We start from the raw sequence: 17,267 nt of genomic DNA on the forward strand, positions 1-17,267 counted from the left end.
CCTGCTTCCAGGCCATTCTCACCTGACCAGGTAATTTCCAGAACCTATTAGCATGATGCTGTCTTGTCCAGCTGACCTCCTTCAAAGTCTGCTGATTGCCAAGAGGGTGATTACAACACAGCATCCAACACAAAGCCCTGCATCATCAACTCTTAACCACTGGATTCCTCTGAGTGCCTCCCCTTGTTCCTGCCATGCTTAGGAAACTGCCTTTGACTGAGTTGGCTGTCTACACAGCTGGGCTTCCATGGAGGGTGTGGGCGGGCCACTGACCCAGCGTGCTGCCCACCTGCCTTCCCCACAAGAGCTCTTTGCCTTGTCTGCTGGTGGGAATGCCACCTTGTGCCTTGAAACCAGACACGTCCCAGGGCCATGATGAGGTAAGGGGCCACCAGTGTAAAATCGGGGTTTAAGAAACTTAATGTCCAGTTAGCAATAACTCATTCAAATGGGAGGGTATCAGATGGCAACTTGCTGTGTTAACAACACCCACAAGCAAGTCTTCATCTTGAATGACAGAGGTGATTTGAGGGCCACGTTTTGGGCAGTTGGTCAACACTGCTGGTCAGTACCTGCTCATATGGCCCTTGTTTGTCATCAGCAGCTATGATGGACTGGCCTGCTGAATTCTCTACTTTAAAAAGGAGGCTAGAGGCCCTCATGACTCAGGGGATCACCCCGTCTTCTTTCTCAGCGCTATAGTCTGCTCGAAATCACCCAGCTGGTGCGGGGAATGGCTATGTGCATGTGGGCAGAATCTCCAGGAAACGGTGGCATCTGGTGAGAGGGGATCTATGGTTGTTGGCTGAGAAACCTTCTATGCCAGTGGTCGGCAAACTCAGTCAACAGAGCCAAATATCAACAGTACAACAATTGAAATTTCTTTTGAGGGCCAAATTTTTTAATCTTAAACTTCTTCTAATGCCACTTCTTCAAAATAGATTCGCCCAGGCCATGATATTTTGTGGAAGAGACACACTCAAGGGGCCAAAGAGCTGAATGTGGCTCTTGAGCCTCAGTTTGCCGACCACAGTTCTATGCAAACCGAAGCTAACTTGGAAAGGCCATCTACTAGTAAAAACATAAAAGCAGATTTGCTCCAGAGGAAACAGAGGTGAGGAGCCCCACTCCCACAGTTTCAGAGAGAAGCTGCTCTAACAGTTTGAAAACCACTGGACTCCGTATGAGGGCCACTGTTAGCACAGGAAATCGGGAAGGGAGACAAAGCCACCTGCCCACCCTGGGCACAGAGTAGAGGCCACCGAGGCCAGATGATAACATGGGTACCCGAGTCTGCCAGCAAGGGGGACAGAGACACATAGAAGATAATCTATAATAATAAAAGTGTTATAAGCTAATTAGACCAGACATCCTTCCGGACAACTTTCTGGATGAAGCTGGGGCTGTGAGGGAAGCCAGGGTCCCAGATGCTGGAGGGAAGCCAGTGCTGGCAGCTGGGCAAAGGAAGGCCTACTCTTGCATAAATTTTATGCACTGGGCCTCTATTCCTATATAATAAAGAGATAATATGAAAATTGGCCATCACACCATCACAAGATGGCTGTCTGCAAGCAGGCCAGCAGGGGGGTTAGTGAGGGAATACCAAACAACTGAACAAGCAGGCTGCGTTGGGTGACCAGGCCAGTGAGAGGACCATGAGGGGTAACCAGGTCGGCAGGGGGAGCAGTTGTGGGTGACCAGGCCAGTGGGTGGGGGGGCACTTGGAGGCAAACAGGCCAGCAAGGGGGGCAGTCAGAAGTGACCAGGCCAGCAGGGTGGGGGAGGGTCAGTCAGGGGCAACCAGGCTGGCAGAGAGGGGCAGTTGGGGGTGACCAGGTTGGTGGGGGGGGGGGCAGTTAGGGGAAACCAGGTAGGCAGGCAGGTGAGTGGTTAGGAGCCAGTGCTCCTGGATTGTGAGAGGGATGTCCAACTGCCGGTTTAGGACATCCTCCCGGGGTCCCAGATTGGAGAGGGTGAAGGCTGGGCTGAGGGGACTAACACCTCCCCACCCCTTCCACCCCCCAGTGCACAGAGCCTCTAATATAATATAGAAAGGATGTTTTTAAGGGAAGGATGTTTTTAAAGGATGTTTTTGCAACACAGTAATGACCATTCTAAACAAAGTTGAAAAACATGGTAAAACTAAAGCTTATGAAAATACTTAAAACATATTTTTAGCACCTTTCCCTGTCAGAACTCTGTTGAGCATAACACAGCAATATTATTAATTTTAGGCCAACTCCTTTGGAAGTTTTTTTTTTAATATAACCTGTGATTTTCACACCTAGAGTTGGTAAATTACTTTCTCCTTTAAGAATAATGTTTGCAACCATTGTGGCTCAGTGGTTGAGCGCCAACCCATGGACCAAAGGGTCACTGGTTCTATTCCTGGTCAGGGCACATGCTAGGGTTGTAGACCTGGGGGGGTCGGGTAGTGTGGGTAGCAGCAGATCTCATTATGTTTCTATCTCTCTATCCCTCTCTCTTACTCTCTCTCTAAAAATCAATACAAACCTATTTTTAAAAAAGAACATTTCCATATTTAAAACGTTTTTTATATACTTAGAATGAAATATTAAGCCACACTGTTCACACACTTATGCCATCAAAAATCACTGCTGGCTCTTTTTTCTGCTTGTTGGAAAAACACCAAGATTAAGCTATCAAATTCAAGATGCCATTCCATCTGTTTTCAGAGTAGGATGGCTTCTTGCAAATTTCATTTAAACGATGATTTATATCTCTTAGACAAGTATAGAAAACTCCAGCAGACCTGAGCATTTACCATCACATGACTTTTGCAGGGACTCAGCATTTATATTCAACAATGACTGTGCATTTCGTCGGTATTGGATAATAAGCAGCAGCCCTGTGGAGAAAACAGTGGGCTAGGTTCTGGGCTGGAGCCTCCCTGCCTCCTCCACTCACCCACCAGTTGGGCTCTCCAGGCTGAGCTGACATCTGTTAGCCTCCCAATTGGTTTCCTCACTGCTAGAGGGCAAGGCAGAGTTAAATGAGCCCTGTGTGTCAAACATCTGTACCTTGCATACAGAAAGCCACACGCCCACCCCAAAGCTTATTTGCTTTCCCTCTTTTACATAAACATTTACGCCTTAAGCTTGAATAATATTGATGAACCACTCATTCTACTAAAATAGTAGCTGCAAGCAGCCTTTTACCAAGTGAGTTTGGGTGGAAAAGTGAACAGGACTCAAACTCCTTACGAAAGACAAACTTTGTGTCAGATGCTGAAATATTTTTAATGGTGTCAAATTAGAAAAAAAAAATTATATATATATATTTATATATATATATTTATATATATATATATTTATATATTATAAATATATATATATTTATACAAACATTCTCATGTTCTAGGTATATTTTTCTTTACTAATATTATAGAATTATGAGAGTTCTATCACATAATTCAAGTTAAAGTATTAGTCCTGTTGGCGTGGCTCAGTGGTTGAGCTTCAACCTATGAACCAGGAGGTCACAGTTCAATTCCTGGTCAGGGCACATGCCTGGGTTTTGGGTTTGATCCCCAGTTTGGAACATACAGGAGGCAGCTGATCAATGATTCTTTCCCATCACTGATGTTTCTCTTTCTCTCACCCTCTCCCTTCCTCTCTGAAATCAATAAACACACACACACACACACACACACATTTATATATTAGTTAGGCCTGGATAAAATTCAGTGTCAAACTAGGTAAACAGAGAGAAATGCACAGAAGTAACGTAATTTCTGAGTGTTTAGCATCAGTGTACAGTTAAAAGCAATGATAATATATAAATAACCACAGAATGTTCAAATAACAGAAAACAACAAAAATTATTAAAAACCCTTCAAAAAATAGATCTCACATGATATTAAACTTGTGTTGATCTGTGTGTCAATAGATTAACTATCTGGGCTGTGGCTACACGATTGAATTTTCTTGAGTTTGACAAGTCAAAAAATTGTGGTTACTGAAGACACCACCTCATTGTTGCTTCTTGTGCTAGTTAGAGACTTGAGTAATAAGCATTGGTGAGGGAGGAGAAGGTCTGAAGGCACCTTTTCTGTTGATATTCTCAACACACTTTCCTTCCTAGGCTATGCTGCTGCCTGTTTATTTGACCTGTTTGCCTTGGATAGCTAGCCTTTAATATCTTATTGTCATATGAAATTCATGCATGGGGAGGGGGTGTCCCTCAGCCCAGCTTGCACTTTCTCCAATCTGGGTCCCCTCGGGAGATCAGGCCTAAACCAGCAGTTGGACATCCCTCTCACAATCCTTGACTGCTAGCTCCTAACCACTTGTCTGCCTGATTGCCCCTAACTCACTTCTGCCTGCCAGTCTGATCATCCCCTAATGGCTTGCTTCCTCGTCAGCCTGATTATCACCTAACTGCTCCCCTGTTGGCCCGATCGCCCCCAACTGCCCTCCCCTGCTGGCCATCTTGTGACAATGTGGGGCTGGCCATCTTGTGATATATGGATGTGGCCATCTTGTGACAACATGGGGCGGCCATCTTGTGAGAGTATGAGGCTCAATTTGCATATTACATATTTATTATAGAGGATAATCTCATGTACAAATATTTGATTTTTCTTTTATTAGAAAACACACTGTTTATAATGGCTACTTTATAATAATTTTTAGCTACTGTCTAGAGAGCATCCCCTCCCCCAGAATCAAATATTAGCTTTGGATATGTTAGCTTTTACTATACGAATCGATTCCTCATATTATAATTAGCATTGAATGGTCATCTTTACAAAGTTCCACTGAGGTATAAATCCTATGTTAATATTATAAAGCAATCTGTATAAAAGATTCAAGTAAAATAAAAGCAATGACTGATAGAAAAGACAAAAACTGTACCATTCCTATAGCTATTTAAAATATTTTAAAATTATACTATAACTAAAAGACAAAATGGACACCATCAAGAACCACAGGAAAGCTGGCTGAGTGGAAATTCTACAACTGGAAGGAAAGAGGAAAGCACATTGAGACTCAGAGGAATTGCAAAAGGCTGAGGTATGGAGATGCGCGCGAGTGCTCAAAAAGGATTGACTGCTGAGTGCACAGGTGGCTGAGTGTGCATCTGGCTTTCTAACGTGGGAGGGAGACAGAAGCTCCTGACTGTGCTGAACTCCAGGCAAGTTTCTGGAAACCAGACTCATTTGGGGAGTGGGGGAATCTTGAGGGCGACTTTCTTTCAGAGGTGTTTGCAATGATTACCGAGGGACACTGAGTCCAGGGCTGACGGGAAGCCAAGGCTGTCTGCTCTGCCCTGAGACTCCACCCCATCCAAGGTGAGCACAGAAGCTTTTGCAAGTCTTCTGCCATAAGGGTGTCTCCAGCACCGAAGTTCTCCCAGCATAGACACAGCTGATCCTCACAGACAATTGTCCTGGAGGTCAATTCCTCCCCGTGATACCAACAACAATCAAGACTTAACTACAACAAGGCTGTGCACACAGTCCACAAAGGGGTGCACCAAAAGTGTACACCTCAGGTAACTGGGGGATGCTGAGCCACTGGGCTATATAGGACACCTACCACACAAAGCTACTCTACCAACTCAGGGAAGCAGCCAAAATGCAGAGACAAAGAAACAGATCACAAATGAAAGAAATAGAGAAAATCAAACGACTGGATATAGAGTTCAAAACCACATGAGAAGGTTTTTCAAAAATTTCCTAGAAAAAGCCGATAAATTTAGCGAGACCCTCTAGGACACATGTGTCAAACACAAGGCCCGCGGGCCAAATCCGTCCCGCCAGGCCTTGCAATGTGGCCCGCACCGCGCTGTCATCACTGCACTCCGCTGCGTTTCCATCACAATGACAGTTTATGACTGTTCAGTAAACCATTCGGCCGCGATTTAGGCTGGATTTTAGATTTTGGCCCCTTCTCTGATTGAATTCGACACCCCTACTCTAGGATATGAAAAAGGACCAACAAAAAATTAAACATACACTGACTGAAATAAAATATATTATACAGAGACCTAACAGCAGACTAGAGGACTGCAAGAATCAAGTCAAAGATTTGAAATACAAAGATGTAAAAAACACTCAACTGAAAAAGCAAAAAAAAAAAAAAAAAAAAAAAAAAAAAAAAAAAAAAAAAAAGAATCCAAAAATTTGAAGATAGTGTAAGGAGCCTCAAGTGTACCAACATCCGAATTATGGGGTGCACACAGAGAGCAAGATATTGAAAAAAGAGAGCAAGATATTGAAAACTTATTTGAAAAAATGACAGAAAACTTCCCCCGCTTGGTGAAAGAAATAGACTTACAAGTCCAGGAAGCACACAGAACCCCAAATAAAAGGAATCCAAAGAGGAACACAACAAGACACATCATAATTAAAATGCCAAAAGCAAAAGACAAAGAGAGAATATTAAAAGCAGCAAGAGAAAAAGTTAATTACCTACAAGGGAGCACCCATACAATTGTCAGCTGATTTCTCAACAGAAACTATGCAGGCCAGACAGGAGTGGCAAGAAATACTCAAAGTGATGAATAGCAAGAACCTGCAAGCAAGATTACTCTATACAGCAAAACTATCATTCAGAATTGAAGGTCAGATAAAGAGCTTCACAGATAAGAAAAAATTAAAGGAGTTCATCACCACCAAACCAGTATTATATAAAATGCTGAAGGTATTCTTTAGGAAGAGGAAGAAGAAAAAGGTAAAAATAAAAATTATGAACAACAAATACATGTCTATTAACAAGTGAATCTAAAAATCAAGTGAATAAAAATCTGATGAACAGAATAAACTGGTGAATATAATAGAATCAGGGGCATAGAAAGGGAGTGGACTGACAATTCTCGGGGGAAAGGGGTGTAGGGGGGGCGGGACAAAAATACACTGGACAAAAATTGTACATCTATGGATGAGGACAGTGAGGGGGAGGTAAGCGCAGAGGGTGGGGTGGGAACCAGATGGAGGAGAGCTAGGGAGGGAAAAAAGAGGAACAATTGTAATAATATGAACAATAAAGATTTATTAAATAAAAAAAAGAACAGAAAAAAAACCCCCACAAAACACCCCCCATGAAGATAACTTGTAATCTGGCCTTAATGTATGTAATGTGTGGTCTTGAACCCACTGTACTGAGTTGTTTCAAGTTGTTTTAGAAAACTTTAATAGTATTTAATAAGTAAGTATAGTTACCAGTGTTTAATTGAGATGTGTTTTCTTTAATAGAATTTACAATGGTTTTTCATCAGCCTTTAAGAGTAAAAAAATAAAGTTGTCATTCATAAAAAAATAAAACAGATTTTTATATATTGACCTTATCTCTATCCTATAACCTGTTGAACTCATTTGTTTTAAAATGAATTCTTTAGGACTTCCTGTATAATGAAACATGTCACTTGTAAATACACTTAGTTTTCCTTCTTTCCTAGTATGCTTGCCTTTTCTTTCTTTCCCTTGCCTAATTACCGTGGTTGGAACCTCAAGTACAATGTTAAATAGGAGTGGTGAGAGAGAACATCCTTCCTTGTATTCTTCCTAATCTTAGGAGGAAAGCATTCAACACTCGGTCTGCTGCCATGAAGTATGATCTTAGGTGTGGGTTTCTGATAGATGCCTTTTATCATGTTGAGGAAGTTTCCTTTCATTACTAGCTGTTGACTAAGTTTATCATGAAAGGGTGCTGAATTATATCAAATGCTTTTTCTGCATCTATCAAGATAATCATGGCAATTTTGTCCTTTATAAACATAGCACAATTGATACTCACTATTCACAATTCTGAATTTTGCATTTGCCAATTTATTTGTAATACCAAAATCATTATTTGAAGCACTTTTTGATCAAAGACATGTACAGACCAGTGAAGATTTTGAGTTCCTTGATGTGCATGCTCTGCGCTGAGGTCGAACAATGCAATGCCTTCTTGTGTCCGCTCTCCTACAGAGATGACCAGAGGCTAGAGAAGACAGGGGACAGGGCAGTGTGGTGCAAGAAGGTCTGGCTCTGGGGCCATTTGGATAGCTCTGAATTCCCAATCTGACACTGTTAGTGGAATGGTCTCAGTAAGACACTTAATACTTTTGAACCTCACTTTCTCTTTTGTAAAATAAAAAAAAGAGATAAGTTGTTTTTAGGATTTAAGATTTCTTCTAGGTAGAACCAAAGGCGATACAGTTATCTCTTAACGTGAGTAGATTTCAATAAAAAAATACATTTTATCAAGAGATGTCCAATGTTTGTAAGAGTCAGACCAACAGCGACCAAGATTATCCAGAAGCAAGCTTATCTTGATGTCTAGCTTTAACATAAACTTTTCATTACCTCTCATGTGCTTTCATGACCTTAGAACAAAAAATTTCAGCTGTTCTATAAAGAATTTATAATACAAACCTTTTAACTCACATTTGTAGCAAAAAACCCTAAAGTTTGTACATTTCTAGATTATTTACAGATATGTATATTTACATATCTATCTTTAAATCTATCTACAAAAATAATACCTATCTCAGAACCCATCAGGAGGCAGTGTGTAGTGGCATAAACATAGGCCTAGAAATCTGGAGGTTTCAGTGCCAGCTCTCACTTAAACAAGATGCCTCAATTTGTTTCTCTTGCTGATAAAATGAAGTTAAGCTTGATGATCATTGGTTCTAAAAACACAATGACTTATTCTACAATAATGCCATTCCCACTGTTCTTACTTCAGAGTGGTCAAAATGAAAGTATTTTTGTTATATACAAGTAAACTGATATACATCTATATCTCAGTCTTACAGAACAAACCAGCTAATTCACAAAACCTTAAAAAAGAAAGGAGGATGAGGAAGTCTGTGATTAAATAATATAATTGCAACATCTCTAAATCCTGAAACAGCTGTTATTAATTTTCTGTCTCTACATACATATATGTGCTTTTTCACAATCCCTCACTTTCTATAAGACTTGCATATGAGGCATCTAATAATTCTGATAACTTTCAAAAACAAGGAGGTCACTTTTCAGAAATCTGGAGCCCATCAGAGAAGTTGAATGGTATTTCATCGGTTGTCTCGACTGGCACATTACTTCTACCAAACTGACACGAATAATGGTGTGTATGATGACTCGAAATAAATGCATCTGCAGTCCGGCTGCATCGACAGCTATCTGACGGTACGGCACCACTTGAATTACCAAGATGTGAATGGTAAACACCAAGGAATGAGTCTTGAGAAGAATGATAATGTTCGGCTCCCACTGAGGTGGAGGTAGAGCTCTGGTAAGGGCCACTGCACATAATACAAGTTTGAAAGCAAGTCTTCCTTCCTGAACCTCGGTGGATGTCTAGTTTAGCAATGAGAGGTTTCCCAACATTCACTTCCTGCTTTTCCTCTATGGTATCTTCCAATCCAGAGTACTGATATGATAAGCATACTGTGAAAATCAGCTGTTCCTGAAAAAGAAAAAAAGTATATTCATACAAGTATAGAAAAACCAAGCAACAGTGAGAATCCACTTGCACTCCCCTTTTCCAGATTCCAAATCCTCAGGCATCATTTACACTTTCCCTACACAAGAAAGGCCGGCTATTGTCTTCTCATTTCCCCTCAATCAATACTTGAATTCACATAATTCTAGTTCTTACTATTAAAGTAGTCAAAATCACAGAGATGCTGTGTTATATTCCTGCTGAGCAGTGAAAAGGTATCTTCCAAGCAGTGGGGCTTGAGAAACTTCCCCTTCCCTACGGTTGGAGATGGGGGTGATTCTTTAATGAAACCATAGTCTGGCTTCATACCCAAGACAAAAGGTTCTCTGTTTAAAATATTGTGAAATAATAATCCACAATCATAGGTGGAGAAAATGAGCTGATTTTCAAAGTTCAAAGGAGAATATAGATTAGCTATGAAGAGGGTGACAACAGGTTATGTCTGTAGTCCTTCTGCAACCACTTCATTCCCTAAGTTTTGGCTAACACATTCATAGTCATGCAGCTATGAATAAATTACTAACTCAGGTTTGGCAAGGATAAGCTTTTATGAGAAAGCTCAGTCATAAAGAGGTATTGATATGTAAGTTAACAATTATAAAAGTAAATTCTGATTCTAATTTGTTATTTGTTTTGTAGATTATCATGATGTTGGAAAACTCAGCAGCAAATCCTAACTGAATCTGAACACCACATTGAAATTTAAGACACATACTTTCTGGAAGTTCTGAAAAAGAACAATAAGAATAACAAATATTTAAGGAGTGCTTGGTAAGTTTTCTGATGGTAAACAGTTAACAAATACTCTTAATTTTTAAATTTGTTTTGTAGAAAGTCACGGAACCAGGATATGATTATTTGAAAATGCTGAAATATTTAAGAGCAGATTAAGCTATGTGTCTCTAACTTTTAAGCAACATGGAGGGCACTCACACATACTCTCATGTGAAAACCCTTAGGCTGTCAACAGAAATAGAATATAAGCTGAAAAGGGTCACTGCTAAGACCCCCTCTATATCAGTTATCTCTACTTTAATTTCACAATCAATGAAGCAGCACATCATATACAAAGATCACATGCCCAAATAAATTTTCGCTTTCATAAACTTTTCTGTTAGTTACAAACAGGAAAAATAGTAACCTTTAATTTTTGCAGTGAACTGAGTCTCGTGTAGAGGCAATGCTTGGGAAGCTCCTTTGACACCAAATAGCTGCCGGTTTCTTCAGGCGTCCCTTTATTTGCATCTTTTGGATCAATATCTAGGTCCTGTGAAAATCAGTAAATGTTATTAATGAAATCACAATATTGTCTATGACAATAAAACATCTTAACAGGTCTTGCTCTCTCATGAATACTGGCCTAAATAGGTAATCATTTATCTAGGACTAAAGAAACAATAAAAACAATGTTCTAGGAATAATAGGAATCTTAAATTTTGTGCTGTTATAATTAAAATGTTAGCTCTGAAAGGATAGTTACTTTCAAACAATCCCTAGAAACACTTCTTAACCTACTCAGAATTCCTTTTAAGTTTGAGCCCTATGTAGTGGCTCCTGGATTCTCTCCTTCCTCATTCGTCACTTTGGGGAAGGTGTAGAGGATTTATATGACTCATATATTTAAGAAGAATAAATGGACATGCTAAAGACTGCCTTTCCCTTTATCTTCTTTAGAGCCAATCTTCAGACATTTCTAAACTTGGCAAATTTAAGGTATGCTGGTGATTAGGTTTCAAATAATATGACCATTATTACTAAAATACAAATAAGTATTTATATATTTTCTATATATGTATACATATTTCTTTTATATTTACCATCAACTTTATTTATTTATCAATTTTCCAAAATTTAGTCTTTAGTAATGAGAATGTCATTAATTGTAAATAATAAAAAAAAGGAGAGCCTTACAAGTGGAAAATCGGTAACATAGGCATCGCACATTATTATCTCTGGTGGTTTGTGGACTATACTCGTGTAGATTATCATGACGTTGGAAAACTCAGCCGCAAATCCTAACTGAATCTGAACACCACATTGAAATTTAAGACACATACTTTCTGGAAGTTCTGAAAAAGAACAAAAAGAATAACAAATATTTAAGGAGTGCTTGGTAAGTTTTCTGATGGTAACAGCTAACAAATGTTCTTTTAAAATTTTATTTTTGACAGTATTACAGACACCTCCTATTTTCTCCCTTTTTGCCCCTTCCATGAAACCCCCGTCCCACCCCAGCCTTTCCTATCTGTGTCCATGGGTTATGCATATATGCATGCATATTCTTTGGTTAACCTCTTCTTGTCCTCTCTCCTCTACCCCACCCATGCCCACAAAGGTCTGTTATTCTGTTCCATGCCCATGCATCCATACCTCTGGACCGATTTTGTTCATCAGTTTATTTTGCTACAAATATTCTTTATAGGGCAAAAAATAGTTAGAACACTTTCTTTTGTTTAAAATTGTTATATAACTAACAAATTGTTAAAGATATACACTGACGGAAGATAATTCCAGCATGTCAGCAGGGCTGAATCATCTGGAATGGCTGAAGGCATTTCCCCAAACCTGAAAAGGATACAAAAAGGACTGCTTGCTGCCAGACAGCTGAGAGCATTTCAATGTACGTTATTGCTTCCTGCTGGTCAAACACCTGAACAGTCGAAGGTAGTTCCTCCAATCCGACAATGGATTTTATATATATAAATTTTTAAAAAAATATATTTTATTGATTTTGTACAGAGAGGAAGGGAGAGAGATAGAGAGTTAGAAACATCGATGAGAGAGAGTCATCGATCAGCTGCCTCTTGCGCACACCCTACTGGGGATATGCCTGCAACCAAGGTACATGCCCTTCACTGGAATCGAACCCGGGACCCTTCAGTCCCCAAGCCGACGCTCTATCCACTGAGCCAAACCGGTTTCAGCCTGGATTCTATATATTAAACCCTGGCCTTTGATGTGTATACCTCCATTGCCTTAGGATAACTTGTGTTAATAAAGAGCAAGGGGGTCTGTCTGGTGCAGCTCAGTTATTAGTTTGGCTTCGTCTTGTGCACCAAAAGGTTGCTGGCTTGATTCCTGGTCACAGGACACATGCCTGAGTTGCAGGCTTGATCTCTGGTAAGGAGTGGTTAGGGGGAAGCCAAAGAAAAGTGTTTTAAAAATATATTTTTGTTGATTTCAGAGAGGAAGAGAGAGGGAAAGATAGAAACATCAATGATGAGAGAGAATCACTGATTGGCGGCCTCCTGCACACCCCTACTGGGGATCAAGTCTGCAACCTGGGCATGTGCCCTTGACTAGAATCAAACCTGGGATCCTTCAATCCATAGGCTGATGCTCTTCCCACTGAGCCAAACCAGGTAGGGTCGATAAATGTTTTGATGTTTCTCTCTTCCCCTTCCTCTCTCTTTAAAAATCAATACATTTTTTTTTTAATGGGAGGAAAGTTGGATAATTAGGGGGAAAAACTTTATGATTTAATATAAGCACATTCACAAAAAGCAGCCTGTGCTGTACCGTGTGCCTTGGCCCACTGCAGGTTTCGCACCAGAGACTCCGCAGAATATGCGGTTCCTTGAATTGGATCAGTCAGTGCTCTCTTCTCAGACAAGCTACTTCGAATCTCTAGAGCCTGTTTGCCTTTGGTGAGATGGCATTTACCCATATCTAAAAGATAAGAAGTAAATATTATTTTTAGAACATAATCCTTCCGTTACCTTTTAAATACGTAGGTCAAGAACTCCCCCATACATCAGGTTATGCTCTCAATAGCATTTATGCACTCAACAAATATTTACCAAGCACTGAAGTGTGTCAGGCATGGTTCAAAGTGCTAGGATGTGGCAGGGAGCAAACAACATTACTGAACCGGCTCACTTCTAAAGGCCCCTCTCTAGCCTTTATCTTCTGTAAGTCTAATAATACACCTTCACTAGTAATATTCTAAGCCTTGAAATTCACAAAGAGCTGAAAAATATATTTCTGCACTGAAAGGGTAATTTTATGTCCATATTCTGTTGAGAAGTAGATTTAGTTAGTGTGAGAAAGTTAAGATATCCTGTCTTTACCACAGATTTCTTTATTTTTAACAAAGGAAATTATGTGTTAAAACCACCAGCAGGGTTAAGCACCACCGCGGCCATTACCCCAGGTACTGTGTGTCCTCCCACGCAGGTTTAATCTCTACTCGTGTGGAGGTGTTGGTAAACAGTGTCTGCACAAGTTTTAGGTTTTGAACTTAACACAAATGTTATACCATATACATGCTCGGTACATATCATATATGAGTGAACTGGTGCTTTTTATTAAGTTTTTAAAACAGTTAAATTATATTTAAAATACAAAGTTATAAAATTAGAATAAACCATTTTAGAGTTTCTGAAGCACCTTCATAGATCTGTTTGAAAATAACTGACATACTTTCAAAGGCTTTGTTTTTTTCAGCCGCAAAAGCTTTTCTTCAAATAAGAGCTTAAATAGGAGCTCAATATGTAAAACAGATAAAAGCAGAACTTGTCTGGTTGAAGGAGGCCTGAGCTCCAGCTGTCTATGTTGAATGGGAAAGTGGTTAAGTCAAGTGACCTGGCTAAAAGATCTGCACTGATAAAAACACGACAATAAACAAATATGACTAACAGCTGTTAGTGAAGCATTAGGACACTTAATATTCAAACTGCCATCTTTGGAACATGAAACTCTAGTAACCAGTTTGCAAAAGAATTGCCTTCTTTTTGATACGGCTTATAAAATGATATTTCAAAAAACACATGTCAATTTACTGATGTAACACTACCTATTTAGTACCTGACCCAAGCACAGCATGTACTGGACCGACAGGGAAGGGAGTGGAAGGAAATGAAAGACCTGGTGTTAGATCTCTAGGATCATATCCTTAACACCTTAAGCGCCACATCAGTCACCGGTGACTGAAACGGAAAGGAAGACAAAACAAGCTTGGCGCTTAATGTGTTAAAGCAAAAATTTAAAACCACTAAGTTGATCAAGAAAAAAATGAACCTATTTTTTTTTTCCATCAGGGCCTCAAAATTTCTATAAAGTTTCATCTGTCTGATGCTGAGAGAGAATGCTGGTTGAATAACTCTTTTGCAAACAAACTTAGCAACATGAGGTAATAGGCACAGAAAAAAGGTAAAGGGCTGAGGACCAATTTTTAGTCATTTCTCATCATGTCTGGGGTTAGCTCTGTAGTTCAAGCAGCACCGCACAGGCGGCATGTGTTTAGGTCAAGAGAGAAGGAAGGACTTAAACAGGAGTGATGCTAAGCATGACATAAAAATTATTTTACAAAACAAATACTAATTCCAAACCTGCACGATAATAGGAATAAAATAATTACCACACAGAGAACCCACAGTAGCTTTCTCTTTATTTTTTATTTTACCTTCTGCAACTTCATCCAGTAGCACAGTAATTTTCTTGTCTTCCAATAATCTGTCTTTTAAAAATTTCATGAAGATTCCATTTGCCAAACCAGAATGCTGGATTTCAAAAGCTTCTGCTCCTTGACACCTTAAAAATAATAAAAATAAAAATTTTTTTAAAAGCAAACACTTGCTATGTGGGGTAAATACTGATGAGCCTCAATTGCTTCCCTGCCTCTTGCATGATATCCTAATTAAAGAGTTATAGTTTTTACACAGAAACTAAATGCTTTGGTGCTTATTAAAAAAAAAAAAAAAAAAAAAAGGTGCCAAGATATGAAGTGCTAAAGTAAGTTATTTAAAATTTGCTATAAAAAATATCAAGGAGCCAGGGCCAGTGTGGCTCAGTTGGTTGGATGTTGTCCAGTGCATCAAAGAGTTGCCAGTTTGATTCCTTGTCAGGGCACATGCCTAGGTTGCAGGCTTGAACCCCAGTAAGTGGAGTGCAGGAGGCAGGCGACCGATGTTTCACTCTCACATTGATGTTTCTCTCTGTCCCTCTCCCTAAAATTAATAAAAATATTTTTTAAATGTTAAAAATATCAAAAAGGAAAATTAATTCCTGTATGTCTATGGATATTTCTAGGCTTCTAACCTATAATAAAAAATAATGAAGAATAAAGGAATCTTAAATATAAACATAAAAATTTCTTACGTGGCATATCCAAACACAATGTTGGCAGTGACTTTCAATGCATCCAAGATTGGAATGGTATCATCGTAGTCATTTCTATTTAAAAGGGAGGAATGGAGAAGGCCAGATACAAAGGTAAAAAGTTAAACAGCATTTTTAAAAAGAGCACAAGTAACAATGTAATAAAAATATGATATAACACTATTCTATACATAATTAAAAATTATAGATTCAAAATTCCTTTATTTAGTCATCTACATATTTACCAAAACTAACCCAGGGTGTCTACACTGTTTAGACATCTTTTCTCTTGTTATTATTTACACTGGGGTGACATTTGAACTCTGGCATTGGATTTTGGCTGGCAATGCTCAGCAAGCAAAAACATGTGACTCTGAGAGTCCTAATCATTAGTTTCCTTCTTTAGTAACACGGGTGGACAAATGGAATCTGGCTCAGCTAAACTCTCTGGATCTGCAAGACCAGGACTGACAAGCGTGAGCAGCACAAGGGATACTGTTTCTATGAGTTTCCAGAGGAATAACTGCAGTGGCCTTACAGGCGTCTGAGCAGCTGCACCTTTTGTAGAATGAGTAAATATCTAGACCCTTCAGTTCTTCACTTTGTTCTAAAGCAAATAGGAAAAGGTTAAAATAATTAAATACACACAGAGAAAATATAGTTGTCTATAGTTTTCTTCTTAATCAGCTTCAATCTATACTCCACACTTCACAAACTTAAGGGTTTCTTAGCATGTGCAGGTTTGCCTTAGATGTAATTTGCCAAGGTTAGTATTTAACTCCAACAACTTTGTTGAATAAAGATGAGACAGCTTACCTTTTCCTGCACATGTCCAACAAGAACACATTGAGACCAGTTTCTTTTTCTTGCATCAATTTCAGTATATTTTGCACACACAGACAGTTTTCAGACCTATATGGATTTGGAGCATCAATAGGAACCATAAAGCTGTTCCCAAAGTTTTCATAACCATGTCCCGCATAATATAATAATCCTGAAGAGAGGAAAAGGGGGCAAAAGTTAATTCTAAATCGTACTCTGAACATGTATGTAGTGCTCTTTAAAAAGTATAACTTTCATTTTCTTCAAGTTAATGCAAACATATTTAAGAGTTTCCCAGTTATAGATACAGTCAACATTAACTAAATGTACACTGAAAATTATTTTGGCAACAGCCTTCATTTTAGTACTGTGTTTTTGCCCATTTGTATAACTGGTTTATTCAATTATTTCATTCATTTAGTAGCTCAGTATTTAAAGGGAAGACTCTGTGCCAGCCACTCTCTAGGCTTAAGGATTACCAACAGAGACAAAATCTCTGCTTTCATCAAGTGGCAACCTGGAGAACACAAACAAATAAATACACATGTATGTAAAAAAGCATGTATGTCAGTCAGATGGAGAAAAAACATGTTCCAGGGAGAACTATAAAGCAGGGCAGGTGAAAAAAGAGTGTGGGTTGGGGCACCCCCTGATTTATCTGTTTTATTTTGGGTAGTTAGTGAAGCTCTCCCTCACATGGGGACATGTGAGCAGGGGCCTACAGGATATAGCGGACAAGCTAAATATTAGGGGCAGCACATTCTAGGGATCAGGTGGAGGAATCTCCACGTGGGAATGTGCTTCACATGAAGACAGTTTCAAAGTCGTGTGGATGAGAGGTGTGAGCTGGGGACCAGCAATAGATGTTTAGTTCTGTATTTTAAA

At 39.3% G+C, this 17,267-nt stretch overlaps 1 protein-coding gene across 3 annotated transcripts in view; it reads right to left on the bottom strand.

The window, feature by feature from the left end:
• Nucleotides 1-6,996: 6,996 nt before the first annotated feature.
• MALT1 (MALT1 paracaspase) overlaps nt 6,997-17,267 on the bottom strand; it is a 48,780-nt gene continuing 38,509 nt past the window's right edge. For all 3 annotated transcript variants that reach the window (XM_036419466.2, XM_036419465.2, XM_036419467.2), the window contains 7 exons: nt 16,377-16,554; nt 15,561-15,635; nt 14,866-14,993; nt 12,981-13,130; nt 11,373-11,530; nt 10,603-10,728; nt 6,997-9,425 (listed from right to left, as the gene is read on the bottom strand). In XM_036419466.2, coding sequence (XP_036275359.1) covers nt 8,985-9,425; nt 10,603-10,728; nt 11,373-11,530; nt 12,981-13,130; nt 14,866-14,993; nt 15,561-15,635; nt 16,377-16,554 — 1,256 coding nt within the window. In that variant the 3' untranslated portion in view covers nt 6,997-8,984. The remainder of the gene's footprint in view (nt 9,426-10,602; nt 10,729-11,372; nt 11,531-12,980; nt 13,131-14,865; nt 14,994-15,560; nt 15,636-16,376; nt 16,555-17,267) is intronic.

Source organism: Pipistrellus kuhlii, unplaced genomic scaffold, assembly GCF_014108245.1.
Source record: "Pipistrellus kuhlii isolate mPipKuh1 unplaced genomic scaffold, mPipKuh1.p scaffold_m20_p_6, whole genome shotgun sequence".
Classification (NCBI taxonomy): Eukaryota; Metazoa; Chordata; class Mammalia; order Chiroptera; family Vespertilionidae; genus Pipistrellus; species Pipistrellus kuhlii.